The following is a 24,143-nucleotide window of genomic DNA, read 5'->3' on the forward strand; positions in this document are numbered from 1 at the left end:
GCTGTTCTCACACTTGCAAAAAAAATAAAAAATCATCTAGATGACCCCCAAGAACCTTTGGGACAATATTCTGTGGACTGATGAGTCAAAGGTGGCTTATTTTGGAAGATCTGGGTCCCATTACATCTGGTGTAAAATTAACAGAGCATAATAATATCATACCAACAGTCAAACATGGTGAAGGTAGTGTGATGGTCTGGGGCTGCTTTGCTTCTGCACCACCTGGACAATTTGAAATAACTGTGTAACTGTATATGCAGTATCTCACAAAAGTGAGTACACCCCTCACTTTCTACACATTTTATATCTTTTCATGGGACAACACTGTAGAAATGAAACTTGGATATAACAAAGTAGCCAGTGTACAGCTTGTATAGCACTATAGATTTACTGTCCTCTGAAAAGAACTCAACACACAGGCATTAATGTCTAAATAGCTGGCACCACAAGTGAGTCCACCTCACAGTGAACATGTCCAAATTGTGCCCAGTTGTGTCGTTGTCCCTCGCTGGTATCATGTGACTCATTAGAGTTACCAGGTTCCAGGTGGGAATGGGGAGCAGGGCTACTTGCCACTCACACTGGCCACTGGATATTCAACATGGCACCTCATGGTAAAGAACTCTGGTACCATCATGGTCTGGAGCTTCATGAGTGCTGTCGGCACTGGGGAGCTGTGGCTCATTGAGGGAAACATGAATTCCAACATCTACTGTGACATTCCGAAGCAGAGCCTGATCCCCTCCCTTCAGAAACTGCGCCGCATGGCAGGTTTCCAACACGATAACGACCCCAAACACACCTCCAACATGACAGCTGCCTTGCTGAAGGTAAAGGTGATGGACTGGCCAAGTATGTATATAAAGTATGTCTCCAGACAGCACCTTTGGGGCTTCCTCAAGCAGAAGGAGGAGGAGCACAAGGTGTCCAACATCAGAGGACAGTAAATCTATACTGCTATACAAGCTGTGCACGGAGTAAGTTATATCCAAGTTTCATTTCTATTGTGTCGTCTCATGAAAAGATACAATAAAATATGTGCAGAAATGTGAGGGGTGTACTCATATGTGAGATGCAGTGTATATATATATATATATATATATATATATATATATATATATATATATATATTTGTTGTCAGAAGAAAACCTTGTATCTCCAAAATGGTAACTTTACAGGAGAAGGAAAAAACCTACTTTACTTTTAATGTAAGTCAATGGAACCAGACATCTTCCAAGTCATTTTGGGCTGTTTCATTTGGTCCATTCATTTCCAAAAGTATTCACTCATCTGCCTTTGCACGCATATGAACTTGGACGACATCCCATTCTTAATCCATAGGGTTTAATATGATGTTGGCCCACACTTTGTAGCTATAACAGAGAAAAAAATGAGATCCTAATGAGTGGCCACGACTTAGTAAGGCGTTAACTAAGTCGTGACGACGACTTGATCATCTCATTCCCACGCCTTACTAAGTCATGGCCGAGCATTACTTTTATTTGTACAGGGTGTCACCAGCGGGGTTCCGTAGGGAAATAGTGCCTCACCAATCTAATAGCAGAGGAAGGAGGCAGAACATCTAGGTAGAAAGCGGCGTTAAACCCTAACATAAAGAAGTGACCTGTGGGGCTGAGATGCAGCCCGGTGGTGTTAAGGTGGAGTCAGAAAGTCGTAAACTTCGCAGTCATGAGCTCCAGTCAGGGTTTATACGAGCAGGGTAGCACAGCAGAAGGCTAATCAGCCATGAAGCTCTTCGGGCTGCTGCTCTCGGTTTGGTTCACCCAGGTTTCCATCGCAGGCGATAAAAAGGTAAACAATGTCTGTTTTATGATTAAAAGATCGAGAGACTTTTGAGTTTTGTCACTATTACCGGTTGAGCAGTCTGTAGGACCGCGTGGCGTTCAGCAGCTTGCTTTAGACGAGGAACATTTGATGCAGGAACTCCTGCAGGAAAGGAAGTAAATAGACGTCGTGCTCAGACTAACGCAGCTAACGTTACTGTGGAAGATTAGTGGAATTTTCCCGTTCCACCTTAAATGGTGACGCTATTAACGTTCTGGCGCCCATGGTGCCTGAGGCGCCAGAATGGAACTACTGCACCATTTAAGGTGGAACGGGTAAATTCGAACAGGACGTTCGAACTTAAGCCTTTTCATTAAATAATGTTATTAGTGTTAAAAAGAAATGACCTTAACTCTGATGCACTCCACCTGAATATGAATGATATGTTCTGTGTGACCCGAGGGCTACCTGATCCCAAATTGTGACCCGAGGGCTACCTGATTCGATTATTATTCGGTAACCAACCCAAAGAATTACCTAAATAAGGCACGCAGAGACGTTAAGAGGCTGGTATATTAACAGGTTTATTAAGGATAGAAAATTCGACAGCTGCACACATCATAGCGATCAGACCCACTTCTAAAATCACATCACCCTAGCACAATCTGGGCCTCGATGGGTTATTAATTACTAATGGTAAAATAACCACGCATAAAAAAAAGGAAGGAACCACAATACCAGCCTAGGTTCAACCCCCCATACTAAATTACACACTGTGATTAAATAAAATCAGTAGACAATGAAAAGAGATTACATAAATATACTTCCAGTCACCCACACTAATCAAATCAAAAATAAACCAAACGTGACACAGCAACCTTCAATATAGGTGGGACAGAAACCCGGCTTAAATGAGCTGAATATCCTCTACCTTTCAGCGTGCGCCTCCTAACCGTCCTTCCTAAATTAAAAAGGCACCAGATTAACCAGGGGTAAAATATATTAGGGGCTGCCCTGGGTCAAAAAGCCTCCCAATAATATACTAAAATATTCCTTTATTAACTATTTAAAAATGATGTAATGCAGAGGTATTAAAAAAGGGGAAGAAGAAAAAGCAGTGGCTATTGTTGCTGACCGTACAGACCGGTTAACTGTAGCAGGTGGAATGCACAGCGCAACTTCACTTTGTAGTACTTCAGATATCCCCAGGGGCTCACACAATATCTGTCACGCCACACTGCTGATTCAGAAAGCCCCCCACTCTCCCTTTAAAATAAATGAACAAACCATCATTAAGACACTAAACTGGGACCTCCTGTGGTTATTATTAATAAAAACCACCAATACCTGACAATACTACGACAGTAATACATATCGTAACTGCCAGCATTTACAAAGCATTTAAACAGCAACCGTACCTGTGTAAATGTGGGCTTCTCGCACACACACGGCGCCAGCAGGCTCAGTCACGTTCCTATGGTCTTCCCCAAAAGTTTAACATGCACATTAGCAACATACAGCTTCACGGATCTTCCCGACGCCGAGCTCAGATTTGCCCCCACGAGATCAAACGATACTTCGTTCTCCCTGCGCGAGACTATATAGCGGGTGAAGCCGAGATCAATCAAAACACCAGTGTCAAAATAAAAGCCCCCTCTATGCTTCTACCCATCACATCCACCCCTACTTTGAAATGTCACCGTCCCGGTGACAAACAAACCACAAGGGTTACCATGGTCTAAAGAAACACTGGACTGTATTAAGACTGGGCTGAGCTGTAGCCCCTACCTCCTCATGCTGGAAGGTGACTGATCGTGGGAGGTTATACAAATTCGAATGCTGGCCGGCCGTTTTCCGGGCTGAACGTCGTACTGGCACTGATGCCACTGACGGGGATAACTCAGGCTCTGGTGGGACAAGGTTTCCTACTGGCTCTATGTTCAGGTCTAACTCTGGAACAGCCTCTTGCCTCACCATCCACTGGCCAAAAATTGAATCCTCTTCACTACTACTTTCTGTAGAATGCTCCTCCACTGATTCAACCCTACTCGAGTGTTCTCTCTGTGAAGCCACTGGGGATGTAACTTGTCCCGGGACCACTCGTAATTCAGACCGGTGCAGGTTTCTGGTAGGACCTAGACCGTCTACTTGCCTAATGGTGTAAACTCTGCCACCTCCATCCAGGCACTTCACCACTTCATACGGCGTACTATCCCAGATGTCTTGAATCTTATTCCGACCTTGAAGGTGATTCCTTCTATAGACTATAGTACCATAAGGAAGCACAGGGGCAATCCCCTTTAATGAGGTCGGTACTTGCCGCCTGGTGGCCGCTGTTAGTTGCCGCTGTGCACTTGCATAAGCAAACCGTAGGAACTCTTGCTGCTCTTGCACCCAATCTCCTACCATACCCTCCACAATTTCTTCTTCCGCAACGCCCAGCAGTGCGTCAATGGGTAGTTGAGGTTTCCTCCCAAACATCAATTCGTATGGGGTGTGGCCTGTTGACTGATGCACAGTGGTGTTATATGCAAACAATAACTGGGGTAACTGTTGTGGCCATCTTCGTTTTTTCTCCACGGGCAAGGTTCTCAGTAAATCATGCATAGTGCGGTTAAACCTTTCGCACTGCCCATTACCTTCAGGGTGGTATGGTGTTGTTCGACTTTTCTGTATCCCATACAATTTACATAATGCTTTTAGCATCTCACCTTCAAAGCACCGGCCTTGATCCGAGTGTATTCGTTGCGGCACCCCATACACATAAAACCACTTCTCGATCAGGGTACGTACCACAGTGTTGGCTTTTTGGTCAGAAGTAGGGAATGCCTGTGTGAATTTTGAAAAAACATCTGTCACCACCAGTACATTCTCTCGACCATCGCTGGCCTTCTCAAGCAAAGTGAAATCTATAGCAAGGATTTCCAGAGGTTTAGAGGCAGACAAATGCCCTGGAAAAGTTCGCACCTTTGGAAACTTAGCTTTAGCTACTACACAACGGGCACACTGCTGACACCACCGTTCGATGTCTTTCCCCATCTGGGGCCAATAGCACCTCTGCCGCACTAGGTATGCTGTTCGTTCACACCCCTGATGGCCATGGTCGTCATGAAGAGCAGTTAATACTTCGGCCTGTAATGTCTCTGGTAACAGCAACTGCAAAAACTCCTTGTACTCCCCTGGCCCATGAGTCAGGCGGTAGAGCACCCCACCTCTCTCTCTTATCCGTTTCCAGTGCTTGACCAGTCCCAGTACAGGTTTCTTTTCCATTGCTCGCTCTTCAGAAGAAGGGGGTCGGCCCCGCCCCCAATACACTAGAAAAGCTCCTATTGTTGGATCCGCTGATTGGAGGGCTACAAGATCTACTTTTCGACGTATAGGAAGGGCGTCTATAGTAGCCAAGGACCCAACACACGGAGGCCCACCAGACAAATTTGGACCAATGGGTGGAACAGAGAACCCAGGAGCAAGGTCTTCAATATAAGAAGGTGCAGGTAAGTCAGGTTGTCGGGACAAAGCATCAGCAGCTCTATTGGTGCTTCCAGGTCGATACTTAATGTCAAAATTAAAAAGAGCCAACTGTGAGGCCCAGCGCTGCTCAACTGCACCCAACTTGGCAGTCTGGAGATAGCTCAGAGGGTTATTATCGGTTAGCACTGTAAACTTGGCCCCCAATAAGTATTCTCTGAATTTCTCAGTAATGGCCCATTTCAACCCCAAAAGCTCCAATTTCATGGAACTGTAATTAGACATATTTCTCTCTGTAGGATGCAACCCCCTGCTTGCGTATGCTACTGGACGTGGTTTTCCTTCTTGTTCCTGTGACAACACAGCCCCCAGACCCGTATGACTTGCATCTACTTCCAAGATAAAAGGCTTGGCAAAATCTGCATATGCCAAAACAGGTGCAGTTACCAACTTGTCTTTGAGTAGGCGAAATGCCTCCTCACATTCGTCACTCCAATGCCCATCTAGTAGGCTCAGTCTGGGTCTCGACTTAGCTCCTTGAAGGGTGGCCACTAATTTATGAAGCGGCGCAGCATATCTAGCAAATTGAGGGACAAATCGCCGGTAGTAAGAAGCGAACCCAAGAAAAGATCGAAGTTCCTTCACCGTGGTTGGACGCTGCCATTCTGACACCGCGGTAATCTTATCAGGGTCAGTCGCTACCCCCGAGGCAGAGATCACATGTCCAAGGTAATGGACTTCATCCTGAAAGAAATGACATTTCTCAAGTTTTAGTTTCAAGTTGTGCTGTTGTAATCTTCCCAAAACCATCTCCAAACGCTGTAAGTGGGACTCAAAAGAGGAGGAAAAGACCACAATGTCATCCAGGTACAGTAACAAAGACTGAAAGCGTTCATCTCCAAAAATACGTTCCATGAGTCGCTGAAAGGTACTGGGCGCATTACAGAGGCCAAAAGGCATTCGATTGAACTCAAAAAGGCCGAAAGGAGTGCAGAATGCTGTTTTTGGCTTGTCCTTTTCTGCCATAAGGACTTGATTGTATCCACTAGTCAGATCCAAGGTCGAGAACAATCGAGCACCCGCCAAAGCATCCAAAGATTCCTCAATCCTTGGTAATGGGTAAGCATCCTTTCTAGTCTTTGTATTCAACTGCCTGTAGTCAACACATAACCGTAGAGTGCCATCCTTTTTCTGGACCACAACAATTGGAGAGGAATAGGGACTACAGCTCACCCGCACCACTTCCCTCTCTAAAAGCTCTTGAATATGTGCCTTAACTTGCTCATACTGGGAAGGTGGAAGCCTGCGATAACGTTGACGAACTGGTGTATCATCAATCAATGGAATTTCGTGTTGTACTAAGCTGGTACACCCTAGATCACCTTCAGTTTGGCTAAAGACCCCACTATACCGTTGGAGCAACTCTTTCCCTTTTTGCCCCTGAGCTAATGACAAGGTAGGCCAAGAAAGATTAGACAGATCTAGTGGCTGACCCTCAACCTGTAGTGCCTGTATAATGGCAACACTCCCCTGATCTTCAACCCTCTCCTCCAAAATCACCACCGGGTTTTTGGTTTGTAGCGCTACCAAAAATAGACTTCCCAACACAGTACGGGGTGGTAGCCACACATCTCTGGTCTCCACATTAACTACCGGCACCCAAGTCTGGCCTCTACTAAAAGAAAGATAGGCTCTAGAAAGTAAAATGCCAGGTGGTAGCTTACTGTTCCCAGGCTCCAGCAATACTGACTGTAGTGATGACCCCACATGCTGATTGCCAATAGCTTCCACCAATTGAACTGAGCCTGCTGGAATGCGGATGGCCATACGTCCTGCTACCTTCACTGGGCCCAGGCAACCACTCAAAGGCAGGCAATCTAACTGATGGCATTCTTTGAAAGCCTGCTTCCAAACATACCCCACCGACTGCAAAGGAGGGGCCTGAAAAAGAGTCGAGCCATGTTGTTCAAACAATTCACGGTAACACTGGCCGATAACATTCATGCCCAATAATCCCGGGACCCTAGACTTTTGAATTTTACTATGGGGATCAACAGGATCTCTAATAACCAAAACACCCATTGCCGCCAAGGTCCTACCTAATACTTGCATATCCAACTCCAAGTAGCCAATATAGGGAACTTCCAAACCATTAGCTGCCCTAAGTTGAAGCCAGCGACATTGCTGTAAGGGTCTAAAAACAGACTGAAAATGTTGATTAAAAAATGTTTCAGTAACAGTAGTAACCATAGAGCCTGTATCTAGTAAGCAAGGAACAGAAACCCCTCCCATGCATACATCAATAACAGGACAAACTCCCATTAATCTAGATAATGGGCTAGAGGGCAAAGTGGAGCCTTCAATATGCCTAGCGGGCGGTTGGCCCTCCCCACCAGCCGGTATTAGTTTTCCTGCGGCTTGAACGGAATACCCGCGCTCCTCGATCCCCCACTATCTGGAAACCTACCCCCCCTAGATACTGGGTTAGATCCTCTACCTTCCCGACAAAACCTTGCAATATGGCCTGGTTGCTTACAACGAACACAAATAGGCCTACCAAAAGAATCATATGGATAAGATGGAGCAGTTTGACCCAAAGAAGCCCCCTGTGTAGAAGGTGACTTATTACCCAAAGACAAATGTGTCAACAACATATCCAGTTGAGCTTGCTGCTTTTTCAAACACTCCTTCAATTCAGCTAATTCATTACTAGGTTGAGCCGTTACTGCTTGGCTGGCAGCCCTATCCTCACCTACTACCTCAAGTTGAGTATCACAGGAGTATGCGCGGGTCCTTGCCAATCCCCCATGCTCACCTTCTTCTACCCAACGAATAGCATCACTGCGTATAGTTAAAAAGGGAACATTAGGGTTAAGCCTCACTGTACGTTTTAACTCCCGCCGTAACATGCTATCCCGGACGTACTCAATGAATTGATCCCGTACCAAATGATCGCCATTTGCAATGGGCCTAGGGCTTTGGCGTTTAATAATCTCCATTAGGGATAAAAGAGAATGCGAATATTCTCGCAAAGACTCCCCTTCTAACTGTCGACGGTGGAAAAATTGCTTTTGTAATCCAATATAAGATTTAGAACAGCCATAAATATCAACCAGAATGGTGAGAATTTTCTCTGGATCATTTCTTTCACTCGCTGGGCGAAATTTAATCTCCGTTTTAGCTTCCCCATCTAAATGATCGTATATAAATAAGGCTTGCTCACGTGGCGACATGTGACGACCTTCCAAAGACCTGCGCACCTCCTCAACCCAATCTTCTACTGAGGGCATATCTGCAGATTTGCCAGAAAACCTAGGACATTTTCTCTCTCTTGGAATGTAGATATACCGCTCAAACCTATTTTGGCTAACCTCTGCTCGCATACTGGCTTGTGTCTCCTCCCCATTACTGGTGCTAGCACCCACATTAACACCTTCAGTAGCTTTCAATCTATCATTTTCAGCTTGCAACTGCTGCACACGTTCGTTCAAAGCCCTTAGTTGTTCTTCCATATCAGAATTAGGCAGAGACATGTCGCCCAAAAAAAAAACACACCAAAAGGAGTCAATGTACTTAAGACAAAAGAAAGAAAAAAGAAAAAATGGTTTCCAGCGTCACGAGGAGCGGTCAGGTCTGCAGTCTTCCTTGATAGCGGCTTCCTTTCTGGCAGCTTCCCAGACGACCCGGTCCGTGGTCCCACTGGATCTGCTAACAAATAACCACTGCTTTTCTTCCACCCTTTTTGTTTTCTTCTCTGCCAAAAATCACCCTATATGCACCGCTACCCTATCAAATATTAAATATCCCCAAACAAATCGGTTAATATATGCTCGGAAAAGCTACACCAGCACTCTAATCCTGCCGACTACGCCAAATTGTGACCCGAGGGCTACCTGATCCCAAATTGTGACCCGAGGGCTACCTGATTCGATTATTATTCGGTAACCAACCCAAAGAATTACCTAAATAAGGCACGCAGAGACGTTAAGAGGCTGGTATATTAACAGGTTTATTAAGGATAGAAAATTCGACAGCTGCACACATCATAGCGATCAGACCCACTTCTAAAATCACATCACCCTAGCACAATCTGGGCCTCGATGGGTTATTAATTACTAATGGTAAAATAACCACGCATAAAAAAAAGGAAGGAACCACAATACCAGCCTAGGTTCAACCCCCCATACTAAATTACACACTGTGATTAAATAAAATCAGTAGACAATGAAAAGAGATTACATAAATATACTTCCAGTCACCCACACTAATCAAATCAAAAATAAACCAAACGTGACACAGCAACCTTCAATATAGGTGGGACAGAAACCCGGCTTAAATGAGCTGAATATCCTCTACCTTTCAGCGTGCGCCTCCTAACCGTCCTTCCTAAATTAAAAAGGCACCAGATTAACCAGGGGTAAAATATATTAGGGGCTGCCCTGGGTCAAAAAGCCTCCCAATAATATACTAAAATATTCCTTTATTAACTATTTAAAAATGATGTAATGCAGAGGTATTAAAAAAGGGGAAGAAGAAAAAGCAGTGGCTATTGTTGCTGACCGTACAGACCGGTTAACTGTAGCAGGTGGAATGCACAGCGCAACTTCACTTTGTAGTACTTCAGATATCCCCAGGGGCTCACACAATATCTGTCACGCCACACTGCTGATTCAGAAAGCCCCCCACTCTCCCTTTAAAATAAATGAACAAACCATCATTAAGACACTAAACTGGGACCTCCTGTGGTTATTATTAATAAAAACCACCAATACCTGACAATACTACGACAGTAATACATATCGTAACTGCCAGCATTTACAAAGCATTTAAACAGCAACCGTACCTGTGTAAATGTGGGCTTCTCGCACACACACGGCGCCAGCAGGCTCAGTCACGTTCCTATGGTCTTCCCCAAAAGTTTAACATGCACATTAGCAACATACAGCTTCACGGATCTTCCCGACGCCGAGCTCAGATTTGCCCCCACGAGATCAAACGATACTTCGTTCTCCCTGCGCGAGACTATATAGCGGGTGAAGCCGAGATCAATCAAAACACCAGTGTCAAAATAAAAGCCCCCTCTATGCTTCTACCCATCACATCTGCTAAACTGAATCTGAAAGTTTTCCAATGTCAAGGAGAAGGCACAGGAAGCCTGAACCTTCAGTTTAAAAGTAGGACGCTCTACTGTCCTGGTCATTCACACACAACACATTTTCACATTTTTCTTTCAGTTACAAAGAAACACACACACATACACATGTTCTAAGTCGCTTATCCTTCTGGGTCATGGGGGTGCTGGAGCCTATCCTAGCTATTATTGGGCGAAAGGCAGGATACACCCTGGACAGGTTGTCAGTCCATCGCAGGGCTTCAAATAAACAATCATTTTTTATTTTTTATTTATATGACAGTTAGTTCTGGCCATGCACCCAGTTGATTGGTTGAGATGCGTTCTAATCGTGCTGATATTTCACCGTAATATCACAGGTTTTTCACAAACACTATCACTCCACAGAGACGCCGTTGCTAAGCAACGACTTTGACAGCTGTAGGAGATGCTCAAGCCATTTGAACGTTTTCACTTCTCACTTTGCCACAACCAGAAACGAGACGACACTACATTCCCAAGCTGTCATCACCACTGAGCAACTTTTCAGTCGGCAGCTGTGACAGAAGAACAGCTGAACAACCTGGAATCAGCCAGAAATGAACCCGATACCATTCGCCAAGCGTGTAGTCTGGTCTTTAGAATCGGACCAATCTATAAAACCGCCGCAATAAAAAAACAAAAAGCTGCTCAGTGGTGATGACAGTTTGGGAATTTAGTGTAAGTAGCTGGAGAACGAACTGCTGGCTGTGCAGAGAGTGGACGAAGCTCATTACTCTATAATTTGGCGGAAGGAACTGCGAACATTAAAACATAAACGTCGCGTTCACGGCCCAGTTTATTCATTTCTTACTTTATTTATTTAACTGTGGTATAAAAGCAGTAGAACTCTTGAGGTCGTGTGTTATCATCAGTAACACACTCCCTCTCGTATTCTATTACTTAAATGCTTCACACTTTAAAAAGATGGTTCTTCAAGGGTTTTAATTTAGAACCACAACTTTGAATTTTCATGTTCCAGTTCCTGCTGAAATTGTTCTTTAGATTGATGGAGAATGTGTTGCGGTTCTTTATAGAACCTTTTTGAAAATATCACCAAAAAGGGTTCTTCTACTATTGCAAGCTTGACATCATAACAGCTTCTCTCTTTTGTGCTACCTAGAATCGTTTTTCAAAACGGTCCTATAACCACATGCAACGCAGTCTCTGCCAATCTGAAGAACCATTTCCCCATGCAAAGTACCATTTAAGCATGAAATGGTTCTATATAGAACTCATTGTTCTAAAGAGAGCTGTTGCCTTTACATTTCATATATCATAATATATGATGATCGGACCTTCATATTTACAGGTATTTTTACCTGCATATGTACAGATGTTCTCACTTCTCTTCAGCTCCTCCATGGCTCTTTAATTATTCAGTAGTTTTCACCTTTTTTGTTGTATTTATATTAAAATTTTCCCATGACTACATGCACTATATTTCCAAAAGTATTCAGTCACCCATCCAAATCATTGAATTCAAGTGTTCGTTTCTTCCATAGCCACAGGTGTATAAAGCCAAGCCCCTAGGCCTGCAGACTGCTTCTACAGACATTAGTGAAAGAATGGGTCGCTCTCAGGAGCTCGGTGAATTCCAGCATGGTACGCCACCTGTACAACAAGTCCAGTCGTGAAATTCCCTCACTACTAAATATTCCACAGTCAGCTGCCAGTGGTATTATAACAAAGTGGAAATAATTGGGAACGACAGCAACTCAGCCACGAAGTGGTCAGCCACATAAAATGACAGAGCGGGGTCAGCGGATGCTGAGGGGCATAGTGCGCAGAGGTTTCCAACTTTCTGTAGAGTCAATCACTACAGACCTCCAAACTTCATGTAGCCTTCAGATCAGCTCAAGGACAGCGTAGAGAGCTTCATGGAATGGGTTTCCATGGCCGAGCAGCTGTAACCAAGCCTTACATCACCAAGCACAATGCAAAGCGTTGAATGCAGTGGTGTAAAGCGCTGCCACTGGGCTCTAGAGCAGTGGAGACGTGTTCTCTGGAGTGACCAATCACGCTTCTCCGTCTGGCAATCCGATGGACGAGTCTGGGTTTGGTGGTTGCCAGGAGACGGTACTTGTCTGACTGCATTGTGCCAAGTGTAAAGTTTGGTGGAGGGGGGATTATGGTGTGGGGTTATTTTTCAGGAGTTGGGCTCGGCCCCTTAGTCCCAGTGAAAGGAACTCTTAATGCTTCAGCAGACCAAGAGATTTTGAACAATTTCATGCTCCCAACTTTGTGGGAAGAGTTTGGGGACGGCCCTTCCTGTTTCAACATGACTGCTCACCAGCACACAAAGCAAGGTCCATAAAAACGAGGATGAGCGAGTTTGGTGTAGAAGAACTTGACTAAGTCCTGACCTCAACTCGATAGAACACCTTTGGGATGAAATAGAGCGGAGACTGCGAGCCAGACCTTCTCGTCCAACATCAGTGTCTGACCCCACAAATGCACCGGAACAACAGTCAAAAATTCCCCCAAAACACACTCCTAACCCTTGTGGAAAGCCTTCCCAGACGAGTTGAAGCTGTTATAGCTGTAAAGGGTGGGTCAACATCGTATTAAACCCTGTGGATTAAGAATGGGATGTCACTCAAGTTCATACATCTGTGAAGGCCAAATACTTTTGGCAATATATTGTACTTGTTAACAGTCTGTTTGCCTGTCTGGTCTGTTTAAAATGTTACATGTCATACATGTGTGACTCACCAAGACAGATTCTTTGTATGTGTGACATACTTGGCAAAATAAAGTGATGCTGATTCTGGTAAAGATGCAGTAATTAAAACAGCTTGTTCAATCCTAAGAGATTAAGAGGTTAAAATGGACATTAAAAATGAATTATCACTCTTTTCTTTTAGATAAACCCACATGAATATTATAGGTGGGGAGAAATATTGTAGTTTATGGGCTCTTTCGAACTTCTGGGGTTATTACAGTAAAATATATTAAAGGGCCCATATCACTGCATTTTCTTGTATTTTATTTTAGTTGATGTCCACTTGTGACAGTTATAATTAATTTCCACACAATCATTTTCCAACTTCTCTTTCTTCCTTAGAACTAAACAGGCTGTATTTGTTCAAGAAGTAATCTAAGCTGAGACAAACTTCAGCATAAATGGGCTGTAGTTGAATAGGTGGATTTAGGTAGATGTCCTGGTTTTTGTGATCTCACAACAACAGTGAATTGTAAAAAAAAAGGAAAACTACATTTTCCACGATATGCTTCCTTTAAAATAAAATAAAAAAAGTTTATTTAAAAAGATTTGCTGAATCCATCTAAAACAAAACTCAATTTTACCTGCAATTAAATTATACAGAAAGAAGGCTGTGTAATGTAAAAGCTTTGTTGTCTCTCTTGCTCTTTGCCTTATCTGATCTCTATTAGTTTAACCCCATTATTACTGAAGAGAAGTTGCTATGGGTGGGCAGCGGAGCTGGAGAAGTGCACACATACCGCATCCCCCTGCTGACCTTCACCACCCGCGGAAGCCTGCTGGCATTCGCTGAGGGCCGGAAGACATCCAGCGGTGACATGGAAGCCAAATTTATAGCCCTGAGACGTTCCACAGACAGAGGTCATCACTTTTATAGTGTCCATCTCCAGCCGTTTAGTCTTGGTCTCTGATTTATGTATTAGTGCAGAATCAGAATGTGTTAAGAAGTTGTTCATTTATTTAAGGTCATGCCATGAGATTGGTGCCACATGGGCATGCTAATTGGAGTTTTTTGTGTCAATAATCAGTTATTTGTCTGAAATCAATATGTAATATGTTCACTTACAAAATGATTTTTCCAAAAAAAAAAAAAAGATTTTCCCACCTGATAAAACATTTTTTTTATTGTTTTTGTGCAAAATAACATGGAGAACTTAATAAGAGTGAACTTAGGATGAAAAAGTATTCAGGCTAAACAATTTGCTGCAACAAAAACTGATACTAGATCAGCGCTCTTACTCCGTAATGAAGACCTGGCTGCAGTTTGAGCAGAGTAAGAGGAGTTTGGTGATGTATTTTTACAGAAGTAATTTGCGCTATTTAAGTGACTTTTGACTGTTAGCCTCACTGCTCCAGTTCTAAATTAAGAAGCATAATTTGGGCTCCAGACGTCTCAGCTCATCAACTACAGCTGGGACCAGTGAAAAACTGTGTAAACTTGATTTTGATTTCCTTCCTTTAAGGAACCATCTGTTGAAAGGTTCTTTGTGGAATAATTGTAGTTCTTCTGTGTCATTGCCTCCCCAAAAAAAACTATTTTTATAAGCGTGTCAGTATAATATACAGGAAAAAGTTCCTAGTGCAAGAACGTATGATAATGTCAGTGCAGTGGAAGGAGATGTTACTGGTAAATTGATGTTTTAAGATTAAGATTCCCTTATTAGTCCCACAATGGGGAAATTCCACCTCCGCATTTAACCCATCCGTGAAGTGAAACACCACATACACACTAGTGAGCACACACACACACACACACACTAGGGGGCAGTGAGCACACTTGCCCGGAGCGGTGGGCACCACGCGCCCGGGGAGCAGTTGGGGGTTAGGTGTCTTGCTCAAGGACACCTCAGTCATGGACTGTTGGCACTGGGGATCGAACCAGCGACCTTCCGGTCACAGGGACAGTTCCCTAACCTCCAGCCCACAACTGCCCCTATATTTTATAGTATTTTGTATCGTAGTAACAGGTTCAGTGGAACTCAAGTAGCAGATCTCCTTCAATGCTTTTTCTCTTCTCTCTTTTATTCACAGGAGCTACATGGTCTCCCACGTCCTTCGTAGTAGATGATGGGATTCATACAGATGGGTCAAACTTGGGCTCTATTGTTGTGGATGAAGACACAGGCGCTCTAATATTGATCTACTCTCTGTGCTTCTACCGCTACCACTGCAGCCCCCCCAGCACCCTGCTGGTGGAGAGCCTGGATGATGGTCTGACTTGGAGCGCTCCTCGCAACCTCTCTGTGCAGCTGGGGGTCAAGAGCTTCATTCCAGGGCCTGGCTTCGGCATTCAGGTTCAGATGCCGTCCACTGATTTTGATGGTTTTGTCTTCTTATGAATGTCCCAGGGCGAACAACTTTTACATTTTTATTTAGATAAAACTAAACTACAGTGCAAAACTAAAGTAGCAAACTTCCAATACCGAACGTGTCGCTTTAATTTTTGGTACACTATGAAAAAACTTTGACTGCCCATTTGTGTTAAATGTGACAGAAACGATATCCACCTGCTAAAGGCCGTCTAGTGGTGTGTGGTCATGGCACTATTGAGGGTGATGGCGTTTTTTGCATCCTGAGCGATGATCATGGGCGAACGTGGAGAAACGGAGCTGCGCTTAAGAGTATCCCCTACAACCAGCCCAAACAGAGCCTGGACTTCAACCCGGACGAGTGTCAGGTGACAGACACTGGGGTTCAGTGTTTACACTAATTTATTAATTATTTAATTTGTTAATCATTACAGTTTTTTGCTCATAAGTGCCACCCAGGATGTCTCCAGGCTTTTATTTTACTGTTCTGTTATGAACAGGTACAAATAGGAACTTTTCACCTGGAAAAACGGGTTTAAGGTGCACAATCGGACCCTAAAATCACTGCTGTACCTCTGGGGGAACATTTACACTGTTAGTACCTTTATTAATGAAAAATGTAGCTGCATAGAACCATTATTTCTAACAGTGTAGTGTGCAGAAGCACAAGGTAGAAGATGTTAAAAGAATGTATTCAAGGGTGGCAAAAGTGAAAGAAGAAATGCTACCTATTGATCTGTTTAGGTGTTGATATCCTCATTTTATGAGCAAAATCATGGGGTGCCACAGCATACTAGTCAAATTTTATAATGCACTTTAAGGGCTTGCAGCTGAGGCAAATATTAACATACATCTACCATAAAGACAAAAGTCACATTTTCACAGCTCCACATATTTCATACCACCAAACATTTCTTGTATTATGTCGATTAGGGCAGATACTTTAATTCTGTGAGAGGTCATTTCAAAGTAACAACTGAGAGATGCTTTTTTTTATCAGGTTTTATTTACTATATTAGATTTAGAGCTGGTAGCATTGCCTTTTAATTGATTAACTTGAATCAAGCCCTCTGTGCTTGTATAAGTTTCTCACAGTACTTTGGTGGAATGTTTGCCTATTTCTCTTGACTGAGCTAGTGTAACTCAGTCAGGTTATTGGGCCTCCTTTCTCCAACACGCTTTTTCATGATGGCTTCTTTAGTACATTCGCTTTGTTGCATTTAAGCCATTCTGTCATAACTTCGCAGGAACGCTTAGTACCATTGCCCTGCTAGAAGACCCAACTGTGACCAAAATATGCCTTGCTTGAAGTGTTGCTTCAGTATTTCTAAATAATCTTCATTTATCATGATGCTATCTATTTTCTGAAGTGCAAAGTCCCTTTTCCAGCAAAACACTCCCCACAGCATGATGCTGCCACCCAACCTTTACAGTTGAAATTGCGTTTTTTGGATTAAAAGCCTCACCCTTTTCCTCCCTAGAGATTATTATAATGTATTAATTATAAACAGTTCCATTTTTGTTACATCTCATCAAAGAACACTTTTCCAAAAAGGCTGGGTCTTTGTCCTGTTGATCTCCTGTAAGCTTCAGTCTTTCGTCCATTAGAGTTTTGTGCCACCTTCCTGAGTGATGCAGTATCTGCGGTCAAAAGTTGTTTTTTTTTTATATTTGGTGCTTGTGGTTTCTGTGGTCTTGGCTGAGTTGCCTGGTTTTTCCTCAGCACCGTCTTTGAAAGTAAGCCCCTTCAATACAGCCACATTTTCACTCAGTGAACTCCTTGTTTTGGCAATTGGCCAATCAGAGGATTCTGTTATTCATTTAATGAATTTCTAGAATCTTCCGGACTGTTTAAAGGGACTGGCAACTTTACTGTTATGTGAATGAAGTAGATACCCTCTGACTTGCCAAAAAAAGATGGTAATATAAAGTATATGGAGTTTGAATGACTTTAGCCTAGATGTGTGTAAACTTTTGGCCTCAGCTGTATGTAATATTTAAAAGGCCATTTAATAGCTCATTAGCTAGTTCTTTGCTTTCAGTCTTGTTTTAACTTATCTTTTAAATGTTGTTATTACTGTGAATTTTGTTCAAGCATGGGTCTGTATTGTAAAACTCTTTCAAGTAAATTAAGTTCAAGAAATAAATTCCAAAATTTGCAGCCGGTGGAACTTCAGGACGGAAGTATACTCATCAGTGTGCGAAACCAGAACAACTACCACTGCCGCTGCCGGATGGTGGTGCGGAGTCTGGACGGGGGCGATTCACTGCCTCTGGAGGAGCTGGTGTTTGACCACACGCTGGTGGATCCCGTGGTAGCAGCTGGAGCTCTACAGAAAGATGGAGTGCTATACTTCAGCAACCCAGCCAGCTGCCAACAAAGTGAGCACAAGGGGGTTGGGGCGGAAGTCTAAACTGGACAGGACAGTATGGCACATATATAAAAGTAGTACACATACTGCATAAATGGTTAGAACTATATGTTATGTTACAAACCACAATTCCATAGAAGTTGGGTCAGTATGTGAAAAGTCAATTAAAACAAACAGCAGTGAATCTACTTGTACTTACACAAAAATACAAAGCTGAGATTTAATTTTTTTATCATAGCATGCTCATTGTTTTTTGTAAATATTGCTCTGTAAGTATTCTGATAATGACGCAATACAGACGGGGCAATTTGAGTCAAGATTTGAGTCAAGGGTATACAGAAAAAGCCTAGTCTTTTATTAGCATGAATGGAGTGAGGCTTGCCCCTTTGCCAAAAAATGCATCAGCAAATAATGCACCAGTGTAAGAGCAACATTCCTCAACAAGCGACAACAAGGTACACAATGTCATCAAAAGATTCAGGGAAACCAGAGAAATCAGAGAAAAGGTCAAAGCTGAAAACCACAAGTGAATGCACCTTTGATCCCTCAAGCTAGTATGCTTCTTCATTGGTATAACTACATGGGCTCAGGAATACTTTAACAAACTGTTATCATTAAACATTGTTCATTGCTGCATCCACGAATGCAAATTAAGACTGAACTCTGCACAGTGGAAGCCATGTATCAACAGTGTCCAGAAACGCCGCCTACTTCTCTGGGCAAATGATGCACAGTGGAAACATGTATTGTGGTCACATTGTTTTTAGAAACAATAGAAATCATGTTCACCAGGCCAAAGAAGAAAAGGATCCTCCAGATTGTTACCAGCATAAAGTTCAAAAGCAAGGGTCTGTCATGGTACGGGGGGAGTATTAGTGGGAATCTCACATCTGTGAAGGCACCAATAACACTGGACACATTTTGGAGCAACATCTTCTGCCTTCTAGAAAACGTCTTGTCCAGACACATCCCAGCTTATTTCAACATGACAATGCTAAGCCACATTCTGCATGGCTGAGTAATCAGAGAGAGCGGGGCCTGTCTCCTATTGAAAACGTGACATTATGAAGTGGAAAATACAGTGAAGTCCCCTTGCAGTTGTGTAGCTGTGGACGAATGAAAAAAATCTGCTTTCAAAACTGGATCAGTTGGTGTTTCCATTCCCCAAATTTGCTGCTTTGCTTTAGAATTTACTAATTACTGCTTTTTTGATCAATTACACCAGAGCTTTAATCTTGAAATGGTAAATGTGAATCAAAGGTACAGCTTTTATTTATCACCACAGGAATATCTAAACATCAACCTTATATTTTAATATTTTGTATGTTTTATGTAATGATTTTTTGTTTTGTCCTCTTATTTTAGATGAGATATGCTAAGTATTAGAATAACTTAAGAAAAGGTGGTGTAAAAGTTTTTCTTTTTTAAATATACGATTATATATAAATGTTTGAATGCCGTTGGTCAACTTGTACATGTTTTGTTGATTTTCTAAGTGAAAAACATGCTGTATGGGGAAAAAACTTAACCATTACTTAGCCATAACTTAACCATGGCATTTGCACAAGCCACATTTTATGTTTTTGTCTTTTTTTTTCCAGTTTGTCACATTCGGTGAATAAACAGTAATTTTGTATTAAATGTGCTGAGCTGTGTTCCCTGTAGGGGATGATGTTCACTCAGAAAATGAACAAAACGTCATTTGACCAGGGGTGCACTAAATTTTTTGTGTGAGTAAAACTGTTCAAATTCTTATGAAAGCCATATGTACTAGAAAGTTCAAATGGCACGGTCAATTTTGCCTTACTTCCATTGCTTCTGTTGTCATACTTTCTTTTTTCTCTCACCTCCAGGGGTCAATCTGACTCTCCGCTGGTCTCTGACTGATGGTAAGTCATGGGAAAATGAAGTATTACAGATTTGGCCAGGGCCGAGCGGCTATTCCTCTTTAACATCGCTCAGAGGAGACCAACCTGAGGATGAGAAACACATCTTCATCATCTATGAGAAAGGTCGTAAGGACTATTTTGAGACCATCTCTTTTGCCAAAATTAACCTCTATGGAGGATTATAGAAAGAGAGGGGGGATAGGTTTTATTTTTTTGGAAAAATACTGTAAAGAGCAAAGGGAAATTGCACCACGAATTGCAGATGGAGTCATTTTTTCCGCTCACTTTCACCTTTCAGTCAACAACTTTTCAGCGTTTGCAAGTTAAAAGGAAATTGCACCACTTTTTTTTCTCTCATCTATTGCTTATTTACATGACCAAAGTGTAAACAAAGTCATTTTGTCTGATGTGAAATGCTCTGCTGTAGAGAAACTTACCGCTTCAGAATAGTTCACAGTGGTGGTGATGGGAACCAAACGTCTGAGGATTTTACTACCTGTAAAAGCTCCTTCACAGAAAGTTATTACATTAAATTGTTATTAATTCGCTGCTTGATGCCTGAGACAGTTGTTTTATTATTTTTAAGAAGCTTTTCACCTAAAACATTAGATTTTTAAATCAATTAAAGGCATAGAGGAAACAAGTCCCAAAGAAAAGTTTCTTTTTTTTTCTTTTCACATTTATCACTTTTACCATAATTAGAAAATAAATATAAATAATAACAAAATAAAATAAAACATGCATTTCTACCATCTCTCTGTCTCTCTCTCTCTCTCTCTGTCTCTCTCTCTCTCTCTCTCTCTCTCTCTCTCTCTCTCTCTCTCTCTCTCTCTCTCTCTCTCTCTCTCTCTCTCTCTCTCTCTCTCTCTCTCACACGCACACACACAGTCATACCTGTAAACCTTACAATGTGCAATGTATGGGTCTAAAGTTAAAGCGCTGAGTGCAGCAGCAGTTAAAGGGTGTATAGTGGCAGAGAAAGGGATCAATGAGGTGACAGTCAGATAAGTGGGGTACATGACACTGTACACTGTATAAAGTAAATTCATACACTGTTATGGATGTAAAAAATGATTAATAATTTTAGCCTATAGTGTCAATTCTTCAAATTTTTTACGTCATGTTTTGAAATGGAACGTATTAAGAGTAAATCAATTAAGTGAACTGATGATTATTAAAAATATTTTGAAGCTCTCTTTTTCTTTCCTGAATTTCACTCGCTCCATATTTTATTTTTATATTTTACATTTACTTTATCTATTCCATCAATTAGTATGAAATATTAAAAAAAAACACAATATGGACACACATTGATCTTCAGTGTCTTTACCTTATTAGTCTATTCACATGGTTTTGTAGAGAGGTAAACATTGCTGAGCCAAAAGAGTCGTGAATAGAGAAAAATCGTGCAGCCTATCTTTGAGATTCTTTGATATCTTTAAGATTACTTTGTGGATCTGAAGCTTGGTTTTCTGAAATCTGCATTAAGCCCTCCTGTGTAGTCCCTTTTGGATTTGAACTGCAGTAGCTTTCTTCCATGGCGATTTCTGTTGGCGTGACATGATTGTAACTTTAACTGGTGCAGTCTCATCCATAACACATCCATAATGGGGCAGTCGTGGGCTGGAGGTTAGGGAACTGGCCCTGTGACCGGAAGGTTGCCGGTTTGATCCCCAGTACCGACAGTCCATGAGTGAGGTGACCTTGAGCAAGACACCTAACCCCCAACTGCTCCCCGGATGCTGTGGATAGGGCTGCCCACCGCTCCGGGCAAGTGTACTCACAGCCCCCTAGTGTGTGTGTGTATTCACTAGTGTGTATGTGGTGTTTCACTTCACGGATGGGTTAAATGCAGAGGTGAAATTTCCCCGTTTGTGGGATTAAAAAGTCTCATTCACTTAAACACTGACATTTTTTGAGTCAAAGCTGTCCAGCAAAGCATCAGCAGAATCAGATGGTTTGCACGGTGCAGAGCACATTTTGCCCATGAAAAGTGTCGTCATTTATAAACCTTTTCTCAAGGCAAACACCTATAGTCTTGATGTCTGTTGATAGACATTTCAAAGAAAACAGTAATGATCTGACAAAGCACCTTCCTTAAGAGAGGCTCATATGTTGAGACCTTTTAAGAGTGTGACCATGACAGTGTGAGTCCAAAAGAGTCCAGTATAGCAGATCCTTTGCATAATTGTCATTGGAATTGTCAATATGTATTTAAAAACAGCAGCAAAAACCAAAATCCAAGGAAGGAAAACAGATAACATCTGCAAATTCATCGATAAAATTAGCTCTGTACTTTCGGAGGCCGCTTGACAATTAATATTAATATTCTTGGTGCCCCTCTCAGAACTGCACAAAGATACACAAAGTATGTGAAATCACCCAATGATTATTACGCAGTAATGGCTGACGGAACCAACAGTTTCTCCGTGACTGGTGGGAGGTTCAGGTGGGGTGAGGAGGGCAACTGAAATGATAAATGGTGTGGATTGCTTGTGTGGGTTTGGTGTCTCCAGATACGGTTGAACATCATCACGGATCTCAAGTGCAGCTCCGTCAGGACATCCTCAGTGTTGGAGGACGTTGTGGCTCTGGTGTGATGACGGAGTCGTTGGGTGCTAGTGCTAATGTGTCTCTGGGTGGAATGGTGGGTTTTCTGGAGTGTTTTAGCTTTTAGCCCTGGAGAGGCTGTGTTTCAGCAAATTAAAAATATAGAGTTATGGACCGTAACCTTGAGTCATCAAGTTTCTCTTGTGAACCCCAAACATTGCAGTATTTTTTGCAGTTCACCTTTATTGATAAGCTACATTTAACCCCCAAAAAATGAATATCAGGATCCCAAAATTACCTGAATATTCAGCCCTCATAGACAGACAGACAGCTAGATAGACAGACAGACACAAAGGCTTAAAGATAGATAGACAGACAGATAGATAGATAGACAGACAGATAGATAGACAGATAGACACAAAGGCTTAAAGATAGATAGACAGACAGACAGATAGATAGACAGATAGACACAAAGGCTTAAAGATAGATAGACAGACAGATAGATAGACAGACAGACAGATAGATAGACAGATAGACACAAAGGCTTAAAGATAGATAGACAGACAGATAGATAGACAGACAAACAGATAGACACAAAGGCTTATAGATAGACAGATAAATAGACAGACAGACACAAAGGCTTAAAGATAGATAGACAGACAGATAAATAGACAGACAGAAAGGCTTATAGATAGATAGATAGACAGACAGACTGACAGACACAAAGGCTTAAAGATAGATAGACAGACAGATAGATAGACAGATAAATAGACAGACAGACACAAAGGCTTAAAGATAGACAGATAAATAGACAGACAGACACAAAGGCTTAAAGATAGACAGATAAATAGACAGACAGACACAAAGGCTTAAAGATAGATAGATAGACAGACAGACTGACAGACACAAAGGCTTAAAGATAGATAGATAGACAGACAGATAGATAGATAGACAGATAGACACAAAGGCTTAAAGATAGATAGACAGACAGATAGATAGACAGACAGACACAAAGGCTTAAAGATGGATAGACAGACAGATAGACAGACAGACAGATAGATAGACAGACACAAAGGCTTATAGATAGACAGATAAATAGACAGACAGACACAAAGGCTTAAAGATGGATAGACAGACAGACACAAAGGCTTAAAGATAGATAGACAGACAGATAAATAGACAGACAGAAAGGCTTATAGATAGATAGATAGACAGACAGACTGACAGACACAAAGGCTTAAAGATAGATACATTTATGGCATTTTGGCTGACGCTCTTATCCAGAGCGACTTACACTTTGATCATTTTTACACAGATAGGTGAAGGTGGTGTTAGGAGTCTTGCCCAAGGACTCTTATTGGTATAGTGTAGGGTGCTTACCCAGGTGGGGGATTGAACCCCGGTCTACAGCGTAGAAGGCAGAGGTGTTAACCACTACACCAACCATAGACAGAGAGAGAGATAGACAGAGAGAGGCAGGCAGACAGTCATGAATGTGGTTTGTGTTTTATATCTTATTTTTTCCAATATGTTAAACTCAGCAAATACATTGAAATAGTGGATTTTCCACTTTTGTGCTTCAGATTCTGTGGATGAGAATGACGAAAGAGAAGATGAAATGCAGGGTGGAAGCAGTTACATTAGAGACCATGTAGCTCATGTGGCTGACGCCTCGTTCCGCGTACTTCCCCTCTACAAAATCTCAGCGGTCGGCTTTGCTGCTTTTGATGTTGATGTGCCGCTTGTTTGTTCTGCTTTTGTTAATGTTAGATGCTGCTATTTTGTCCACACAAACTACCACTTCAGTTTTTCTGCTGAATCTGTTTTTATGTTATCGTTAAAGATTCTCAGCAAGATTATTCACACACAAACTGTTCTGTAATGCATATGCAGGCA

At 42.2% G+C, this 24,143-nt stretch overlaps 1 protein-coding gene across 1 annotated transcript; it reads left to right on the top strand.

Moving 5' to 3' along the window:
* The first annotated feature begins 1,531 nt into the window (after positions 1–1,531).
* LOC108411940 (sialidase-1-like) lies at positions 1,532–20,389 on the top strand. The gene is made up of 6 exons (XM_017683749.2): positions 1,532–1,812; positions 13,799–13,988; positions 15,159–15,421; positions 15,622–15,804; positions 17,599–17,818; positions 19,662–20,389. Exons 1-6 carry the CDS (start codon positions 1,747–1,749, stop codon positions 19,880–19,882), a joined length of 1,143 nt encoding a protein of 380 aa, XP_017539238.2. The 5' UTR covers positions 1,532–1,746; the 3' UTR covers positions 19,883–20,389.
* The last annotated feature ends 3,754 nt before the right edge of the window (positions 20,390–24,143 follow it).

The sequence above is a fragment of the Pygocentrus nattereri genome, chromosome 27 (assembly GCF_015220715.1).
Source record: "Pygocentrus nattereri isolate fPygNat1 chromosome 27, fPygNat1.pri, whole genome shotgun sequence".
NCBI classification, from domain to species: domain Eukaryota; kingdom Metazoa; phylum Chordata; class Actinopteri; order Characiformes; family Serrasalmidae; genus Pygocentrus; species Pygocentrus nattereri.

Bases quoted from the DNA above. Each gene is read 5' to 3' on its own strand.
- LOC108411940 (XM_017683749.2), top strand. From the start codon at position 1,747: ATGAAGCTCTTCGGGCTGCTGCTCTCGGTTTGGTTCACCCAGGTTTCC. The intron at 1,813-13,798 runs GTAAACAATGTC...GATCTCTATTAG, and splicing joins CCATCGCAGGCGATAAAAAG to TTTAACCCCATTATTACTGA. The intron at 15,422-15,621 runs GTTCAGATGCCG...TAAATGTGACAG, and splicing joins GGCCTGGCTTCGGCATTCAG to AAACGATATCCACCTGCTAA.